Source organism: Sardina pilchardus, chromosome 14 (genome assembly GCF_963854185.1).
Source record: "Sardina pilchardus chromosome 14, fSarPil1.1, whole genome shotgun sequence".
NCBI classification, from domain to species: domain Eukaryota; kingdom Metazoa; phylum Chordata; class Actinopteri; order Clupeiformes; family Clupeidae; genus Sardina; species Sardina pilchardus.
In genome coordinates this window covers 290,426-300,425 of record NC_085007.1, presented here as the reverse complement: position 1 = coordinate 300,425, position 10,000 = coordinate 290,426, and the positions used below count along the sequence as shown (strand labels likewise).

At 44.0% G+C, this 10,000-nt stretch overlaps 1 protein-coding gene across 1 annotated transcript in view; it reads left to right on the top strand.

Annotated features, from left to right (window-relative positions):
* Nucleotides 1-5,928, top strand: part of trim69 (tripartite motif containing 69) — a 14,327-nt gene extending 8,399 nt beyond the window's left edge. The window contains exons 5-7 of the mRNA XM_062554965.1: nt 1,615-1,637; nt 1,821-1,936; nt 3,584-5,928. Of these exons, the coding sequence (XP_062410949.1) occupies nt 1,615-1,637; nt 1,821-1,936; nt 3,584-4,128 (684 nt within the window). The 3' untranslated portion in view covers nt 4,129-5,928. The remainder of the gene's footprint in view (nt 1-1,614; nt 1,638-1,820; nt 1,937-3,583) is intronic.
* Nucleotides 5,929-10,000: the final 4,072 nt, after the last annotated feature.

The window sequence follows — 10,000 nt, the reverse complement described above, 5'->3', positions numbered from 1 at the left end:
TGTTGGTAATCCACTCATAAGAGTTTATCCATCTGTACATAGAGTTGAGTAGAGTATACTGAATAGTGTTGTGAACATAGAGTTGACTAGAGTATACTGAAGAGTGTTGGTAATCCACTCATAAGAGTTTATCCATCTGTACATAGAGTTGAGTAGAGTATACTGAATAGTGTTGTGAACATAGAGTTGAGTAGAGTATACTGAAGAGTGTAATAAAGCGTTTCAGAGCCTGATTGTACTAATCAGCAGTTTCAGTTGGTTGACTCAGACCTGAGGAGGGTGTTTTTGAGTGGGTGAATGTGAACGCCTCTCGTGTGATTAAGGCAAGTGGGTGAATGTGAACGCCTCTCGTGTGATTAAGGCAAGTGGGTGAATGTGAACGCCTCTCGTGTGATTAAGGCAAGTGGGTGAATGTGAACGCCTCTCGTGTGATTAAGGCAAATGGGTGAATGTGAACGCCTCTCGTGTGATTAAGGCAAGTGGGCGAGAGGGAGAGAGCGAGACCAGAGATAAACTGATTGGAGGAAATTAGCCTGCAGCCACTAGCCAGATTAGCCTGCAGCCACTAGCCTCACTCACATTGGCAAATAATAATGATGCACTTATCTTAAAACTGTCATATTCAGAGACTTTGGGGGATTAACATTACTTTAAAACGTCTTAACTGAAACCAGGGTGGGCATGCGACTACCTCCCCATAGGCAAATCCTACAAGTTAAATGATATTAAAATCCTTTTTTTAATCATTGCAGACAGCACAAGACACCTTCTGACTGATGTGTCTGTATAATATGTGTTTGGTGTCATCATATCTGCTCTTTGAGTTGGTGAGCCAGACAGCTCAGCACGGAGACTCATAGAGAGGGTTGTTATGGTAACCTGTGACCGTTGCCTCTGCTGATGGATTGGATAGAGGAGGGGGTGTGGCCGAGCCCTGTGACTGAGGGATTTAGTTTAAAAATGGGATAATCCCATTGGACATGTTGACAACAGAAAACAGCTGTTTAAATGCCAAAAAGACACAGAATAACATTACCGGCTACTAACTTTATTTTACTCTCCTGCAAACATACGGAGGCCTCTCAGCAGTGCTCCTTTAAGTGGAGGCAACAGAGCCCTTGGCACCCCATCATGTGCTAATTGCTAGTTTATAAGCAACAAGCTTTAATTAGTGCGGTGAGGATGATGTGGCGTGAGATTATTGGACGGTTTCCACCCGGCCACAGCAGGCATGATGATGTGGCGTGAGATTATTGGCTCACGCCTCCGGGGGACACACAGGAAGTGAGCTCACCCCCATCAGTGCTCAGAGAGATAATGATTTAAATGGGATGCATATACACTCCCACACACACACACACACACACACACACACACACACAGATGGGGATTTCCCACTGACTGAGAGCACGGAAGAGAGAGAGTGAACTCCTCTCAGACGCTGATGTCATATGGAAAAGTTTTCCTTTCGTCTGCGAGATGCTTGCCAAGTTAATCAGACTCCCCTCTCCCCTCTCTCACCCCTCCCTCCGTCTCTCTCTTCTTTTTGTCCTCCCTATCCCCTCTGTTTCCCTTTCTCTCTCTCTCTCTCTCTGTTTCCTGTCTCCTCTGCAGAACATAAAGACTCTGCTCCAAAGGTGAGACCTGCTGCTGTTTTTGCTTCATGTTACATTTTCATTATTTCTTTTGGACAAAGAAACTTCATTGTTCCTTTCTCTCCCTCTTTCCCTCCCCTCCTCTCTCACACTTCCCCATCTCTCTCTCTCTCTCTCTATCCCTCCCTCTCTCACTCCTGCCCACTCTCCCTCTGGTCGTCCCAGGCAACCGCTGAAGTTTGAGAAGCCCACCCATACGGCACCGAGCCTGTGTGAAGGACGCTTCGCCGGCCCGCTGCAGTACCGCGTCTGGAAGTCCCTGAAAGGCAGCATCTACCCAGGTATAGTGGACACACACACACACACACACACGTAGCACGACCCCTTCACCCATAGCATCTACCCAGGTATAGTGGACACACACACACACACACACACGCACACACACGTAGCACGACCCCTTCACCCATAGCATCTACCCAGGTACAGTGTAGTGGACCTACTGACCCTCCACCAGCATCTACCCAGGTATAGTGGACCAACTGACCCTCCACCATGGTGGGGTTAACTCTCCAGTTCACAGCCCAGTACACCTCCACCATGGTGGGGTTAACTCTCCAGTTCACAGCCCAGTACACCTCCACCATGGTGGGGTTAACTCTCCAGTTCACAGCCCAGTACACCTCCACCATGGTGGGGTTAACTCTCCAGTTCACAGCCCAGTACACCTCCACCATGGCGGGGTTAACTCTCCAGTTCACAGCCCAGTACACCTCCACCATGGTGGGGTTAACTCTCCATAGTCACCTGATGTAGTTCACGGACCGCAATCATCAATCAACCAGCATGGGTTACAGAATGTGTATGTTATTCGCATACCTCTCAAACTGTTCCTCCGATTGATTTGAAATGTTGCAGGTGTCCTGCCATCGGCACGAGTAAGTGCAAAAGATGTTGTTAAATATATCGGTATCGGTAACAGAAGCACACATTGGCTTTCTCCGCTCTATTGTAGCCACTCCCCCTCTCATACAGCACAGCACAGAACCAGAGACAGAGAGGGTGAGCGGGTGGGTTCTACACTTTGGTGCTGGTTAGTGAGGTTCTCCAGGTGGGTTCTACACTTTGGTGCTGGTTAGTGAGGCTCTCCAGGTGGGTTCTACACTTTGGTGCTGGTTAGTGAGGTTCTCCAGGTGGGTTCTACACTTTGGTGCTGGTTAGTGAGGTTCCCCAGGTGGGTTCTACACATTGGTGGTGATTAGTGAGGTTCTCCAGGTGGGTTCTACACTTTGGTGCTGGTTAGGGTAGGTTCTCCAGGTGGGTTGTACACTTTGGTGCTGGTTAGGGAAGTTCCCCCTTCACTGTGAAGTGCTTAAATGGACACTTCACCGATAAGCATTTAGCTTTGTATCTTTAGAAAACCAGTCATGTTTTTGAATGGTCGTGCATCATTCCCTCAGTTTGCCTTGAGATGGTAGAAATACGGATTTCAATGTTGGACTTCCTGCTTTCAATGATGCAAAATTCACCATTTTACATCATTGAAAGCAGGTGGTCCTATTCATGGGCTTCATTGAAATACTTATTTCTCCCATCTCAAGGCAAACTGAGGGAATGATGCACGACCATTCAAAAACATGACTCGTTTTCTAAAGATATAAAGCTTAATGCTAATCGGTGAAGTGTCCCTTTAAGGTGCCTTGAAAAGCACTTTATAAATGCAATGTGCTGTTGTTGTGTTGTTATTACTGTATACCGTATGTTCATTTGAATATAGTGTATATTAATTACAGCGCAAGCACTATGCTCTATTTATAACGTCTTTTTATGTATAAATGGTCTTGTTGTGAACCAAATTTCCCCTTAAGGGACATTAAATAATTGAATCCAAACAAAGATATCAAAAGTGTAAGTAAAACTCTCCCTCTGTCTCTCTCTCTCTCTCATTCTCTCTCATTCTCTCTCTTTCTCTCTCTCTCTGTGCCTAGTGCCCTCGGCCATCACCTTTAACTCCAGCACGGCTAACCCGTGGTTGAGCCTGACGTCGTCGCTGACGTGCGTTCGCTACCAGACGTTCAACAGCAGCGTGCAGGACAACCCCGAGCGCTTCAACGCGGCGCTGTCGCTGCTGGCCAGCCAGGGCTTCACGCACGGCCGGCACTACTGGGAGATCGAGGTGTACAGCAGCACGGTGTGGACGGTGGGCGTGGCCCGCGAGTCCGTGCCCCGCAAGGGCGTCATCAAGGCGCTGCCCGCCAACGGCTTCTGGACGCTGTCGCTGTCCTACGGCGTCCAGTACATGGCGGGAACGTCCCCGCCCACCGTGCTCTCGCTGGAGGAGCCGCTGGCCAGGATCGGCGTCTACCTGGACTACAAGCGCGGCCTCGTGTCCTTCTACAACGCCGAGAGCATGACGCACCTGTACACCTTCCACGAGACCTTCGGCGAGACGCTCTACCCCTACTTCAACCTGGGCTTCCTGGACAAGGTGCACGAGAACGAGCCGCTCAAGGTGTTCCTGCCCAAGATCTGATCCGCCTCCGCCAGCCCCCCTCTCAAGGTGTTCCTGCCCAAGATCTGATCGCCAGCCCACCCTCTCGTCAGCATCTGGCAGCTGTCAGGGACAGTCAGGTGCTTCAGCCCAGGTGGCATCAAATAATCCTGTTCAATGTGTATTTAAAGAGAGAAAGAGCCTTTGGAAAAAAAATCATTTTGTACTGGGAATACAAGAACAAGCCTTGCGGTGCAAAAGGTAGAGTCGGCGCAATTCGATTGTTTCAAACGGAATGAATAACGAATGCACAGAGCAAGTCATTTTGGATGATTTTTGTGGATTCGCAGGCTGTCTCATTGAGCCATCCAGACTGATCACAAATCAGGCAATAGTCCTGTAGAATGCTGACTGATCACATATCAGGCAATAGTCCTGTATAATGCTGACTGATCACATATCAGGCAATAGTCCTGTATAATGCTGACTGATCACATATCAGGCAATAGTCCTGTAGAATGCTGACTGATCACATATCAGGCAATAGTCCTGTAGAATGCTGACTGATCACATATCAGGCAATAGTTCTGTAGAATAATGAGCTGAGATGGTAGTTTCCACATTAGGACAAAAGGCTGTATGGAGGCTGATCACCTGAAATATTATTGTCTTTTTCTTTATTACTATACAAGGGGGCACTCTGCAGGCAGGTGTCCTTCATGGTGAGAGTGGAGATGGGAGGGGAGGCATCATAACATAATGTACACATGTGTGTGGAAATATCACAGGGACAGGTGACTATAGGGTGACCATCAGGTAGCTGCTATCTGAATGCTAGTTTGGATCTACTGTGGGGCACTTTTCAAATGGTCTGCAAATGTCTACATTTTACATCAAAATCAACTCCTTCACCCTGAAAGCACACACACTTGTGAAAGCACACACACACTTGTGAAAGCACACACACGTGTGCTGTGTGCAGCAGTGTAGGAGTCAAGCCCAATGCTACACCCAACTAATCCGGAGAAAGAGCCTTCACCGTATCTATGCACAGCAGTAGGCAAGATGGAGGTAGCGGGATGTGTGAAGATATCAGGGGGGAGGAAGACTGTAGGCAACAAAGACATATTAAGATCTCAGAAATATATGGTTCTAAGAGTTGACTGAGATCATTGTTTTTCATAACATTAAATGCAAGTAGCACAAGTTAATGTAATAAGTTAACGATTATAGGGGGAACCCCCTGAGGAACTCAAAGGACTGCTAGATTCAGTTCTACATGTATATAAAGTATATAAAGGTATATACTTTATCTACGTATATAGAGTAGTTCTTGATTGAACTCTTGTGTAGCTTTGGATAAATGGAACCAAAAGGACAAGTGTCACTGTACTGTAATGAGCATCATTGGCCCACAGCCAGAGGAGGTGCTAGATTGTGCTGGTGCTCTGTGTTTGGTCAACACTTCAAGCTTTTCTGACACAACAAAATGTGACTGTGCAATTCCCGGGTTTCAGGATCAAAGTAAGAACCTCAGATTCTTGTAAACATGATTCTGTGAGCATGCATTTGACTTTTTTGATAACTATATAGGTTATATATTTCTAAATACAGATGCAAAAATATTTCATGTCAATTATGTAACAGTCCTCCTGATTGATTTGTACTTATCTTCATGGAGACATTTGAAACTAACAATTGTATTTTTTTTCTTTCACTCTGAATGCATTTCCAATGATGTGGAGTACTGGGCTTTTCAATTAAACCTGTGAAACACGTAATCATGAGAAACACCACAATGTTGTATTTCCACATTACCAAAATAAATATACATCAGACGCACATGAATTTGTCCTCTGTAAGATGAAAGAGTAGACACTGATCATTCAGTGACTACTACAGGCATAGAAAATGTAAAATTAATTTCAAGCTTCACAAATGAGTCGTTTTGTTGTTTTGTCACAATACCCAAAACTTCAAGATAATTGGTGTAAGGGGCACCCTAGTAATTAAACCAATGTCCCATAGGACTGTCTCAGTCCTCAGCTGACTGTGGAGAGGCAATCACCCACGCATCACCCAGATCACCCCTTACCAGTCATCAGCCAGATCACACCACTGTTACCAGTCATCAGCCAGATCACACCACTGGTTACCAGTCATCAGCCAGATCACACCACTGGTTACCAGTCATCAGCCAGATCACCCCTTACCAGCCAGATCAGATCACATCACTGGTTACGAGTCGAGAGGAGGGATTGAGCTTGCGTTTCACAGCACCACCACAAGAGGGTGTGAGCGTTCATCAACACCTCCATCACCCCGAGCAACACCAGCTAGATCGCCCCTGTGATGGAGAAACTAAAATGTTAAAAGGTTTGAGCAAGTTTAAAGCTATAGGAAAGGAAAATGCAACATCTCACTTCTCCTAGGTAAGATATTCAACTATTAAGACATATACTTTCTCTTGTTTCAGTCCTATTATTAATTTGCTCTCTATTTCTCCTAAAGGGGATTCACAAGAAACGAATTAGAGTAAGATCTGGTTAATTTCTCCTAAAGGAGATCTACTGTATAAGCAACAGGTTACTAATTTGCTTTATTTCTGTGAGAAAAAGCAAAGACAGCCTGTTTTCCTCGGCGTAAGGTTTTTGAAGGTCAAACGCTTTGGGGTGAGTGTAAAATATCACAAGCCTGAAGGTGGAAATCCTACTCCTCCACTTTATAGGAGCTTTACAACATCACGCCTCAGATCCCAGCATTCCCATCGTCAACATCACGCCTCAGATCCCAGCATTCCCATCGTCAACATCACGCCTCAGATCCCAGCATTCCCATCGTCATCATCACGCCTCAGATCCCAGCATTCCCATCGTCAACATCACGCCTCAGATCCCAGCATTCCCATCGTCAACATCACGCCTCAGATCCCAGCATTCCCATCGTCATCATCACGCCTCAGATCCCAGCATTCCCATCGTCAACATCACGCCTCAGATCCCAACATTCCCATCGTCAACATCACGCCTCAGATCCCAGCATTCCCATCGTCATCATGCTCCAGAGAAAGAATGCAACTGACTAAATATATTGAACTCATAACTGACTAAATGTATTGAACTCATAACTGACTAAATGTATTGAACTCATAACTGACTGAATATATTGAACTCATAACTGACTAAATATATTGAACTCATAACTGACTAAATGTATTGAACTCATAACTGACTAAATGTATTGAACTCATAACTGACTGAATATATTGAACTCATAACTGACTAAATATATTGAACTCATAACTGATTGAATGTATTGATAACTGACTAAATGTATTGAACTCATAACTGACTGAATATATTGAACTCATAACTGACTGAATATATTTAACTCATAACTGACTAAATATATTGAACTCATAACTGACTGAATATATTGAACTCATAACTGACTAAATATATTGAACTCATAACTGATTGAATGTATTGATAACTGACTAAATGTATTGAACTCATAACTGACTGAATATATTTAACTCATAACTGACTGAATATATTGAACTCATAACTTACTGAATGTATTGAACTCATAACTTACTGAATGTATTGAACTCATAACTGACTAAATATAATGAACTCATAACTGACTGAATATATTGAACTCATAACTGACTAAATATATTGAACTCATAACTGACTGAATGTATTGATAACTGACTGAATTTAACTCATAACTGACTGAATGTATTGATAACTGACTAAATGTGTTGAACTCATAACTGACAAAATATATTGAACTCATAACTGACTGAATATTGAACTCAAAATTGACTAAATATATTGAACTCATAACTGACTGAATGTATTGAACTCATAACTGACTAAATATATTGAACTCATAACTGACTGAATATATTAAACTCATAACTGACTAAATATATTAAACTCATAACTGACTGAATTTAACTCATAACTGACTGAAAGTATTGATAACTGACTGAAAGTATTGATAACTGACTGAATTTAACTCATAACTGACTGACTGTATTGAACTCATAGCTGACTAAATACTGTACAGTATATTGAACTCATACCTGACTGAATGTATTGATAACTGACTGAATTGAACTCATAACTGACTGAATGCATTGGATTCATAACTGACTGAATGTTCTCCTTCTTAGAGCAGGCAAGTAATATCTATAAAGGGTGACTGCTACATACAAATTGCTTTTCAAGATTTGCCTACCAGAGAGCTGCAACTGCCCAGTTGCTGATCAGGAACCACTGTAATCTAAAGGCTTCTACAGGTTCAAACTAAGAACAGAGACCTGGGGTTTAAACCAGGAGCGAGCACAACATGAGAAGTCCACGGAAGACAGAAGCAAGATCATGTGTGCACCACAATTTAAACAGGCCTATGGGATGATTCATTTGCCACAGTTTAAACAGGCCTGTGGGATGATTCATTTGCCAGGTAGTAAACAGGTAGAGTGCACTCAGGGGCTGAAATGTATACAAAACTGAATTCAAAGTGCCGAGAGAGCACCACAGGCCATAACAAACAAACAAAAAAACAACAACAAAGGTGTCGGGTCGAGCCCATCTTCAGCGTCTCAACTTGAAAACACGTCACCAGGTGCTCACGCCTCTGATTGGTTCCTGCACCAGTCACCGGCAGTGTTATTGAACCACTCAATCCCGTGTGTGTGCTCCCTCTAGCTAGACTTACTGGAGCCTACATCCAATCACAATGAACTTTTTCTTGGAGTTACGCATCGGGCACAACCAAATTGTTAGACAATAGGCGCAGACGCCATCTCTACCTACATGATTCATTCACCAACATTATGGGGCTGGTCACATAGCTACTACTATTTTAATCTGCCGTACTCTTCACGAACACTATGCTGCTGCTACTTAGCCCTATCAACACATAGGGCTACAGATTCTTCTGTTTCTGTTCCTACTCACTAAGTAGCCTACTCATCGCACAGGCATCACATGCATAAGATTCTTCTGTTTCTGTTCCTACTCACTAAGTAGCCTACTCATTGCACAGGCATCACATGTATAAGATTCTTCTGTTTCTGTTCCTACTTACTAAGTAGCTACTCATCGCACAGGCATCACATGTATAAGATTCTTCTGTTCCTGTTCCTACTCACTAAGTAGCTATTCATCACACAGGCATCACATGTATAAGATTCTTCTGTTTCTGTTCCTACTCACTAAGTAGCTACTCATCGCACAGGCATCACATGTAGAAGATTTGCATTTTAAAGGCTCCTTTCAACTCATTCACCTTCTCAGCACCAATAACACCACGTGAGAACTATGGAGGAGTGAGACACTTCAGCACCAATAACACCGTGTGAGAAGATATGGAGGAGTGAGACACTTCAGCACCAATAACACCGTGTGAGAACTATGGAAGAGTGAGACACTTTAGCACCAATAACACCACGTGAGAACTATGGAGGAGTGAGACACTTTAGCACCAATAACACCGTGTGAGAACTATGGAGGAGTGAGACACTTCAGAACCAATAACACCGTGTGAGAACTATGGAAGAGTGAGACACTTCAGCACCAATAACACCACGTGAGGAAGAGTGAGACACTTCAGCACCAATAACACCGTGTGAGGAAGAGTGAGACACTTCAGCACCAATAACACCGTGTGAGGAAGAGTGAGACACTTCAGCACCAATAACACCGTGTGAGGCGGAGTGAGACACTTAAGCACCAATAACACCGTGTGAGAACTATGGAGGAGTGAGACACTTCAGCACCAATAACACCACGTGAGAACAATGGAAGAGTGAGACACTTCAGCACCAATAACACCACGTGAGGAAGAGTGAGACACTTCAGCACCAATAACACCGTGTGAGGAAGAGTGAGACACTTCA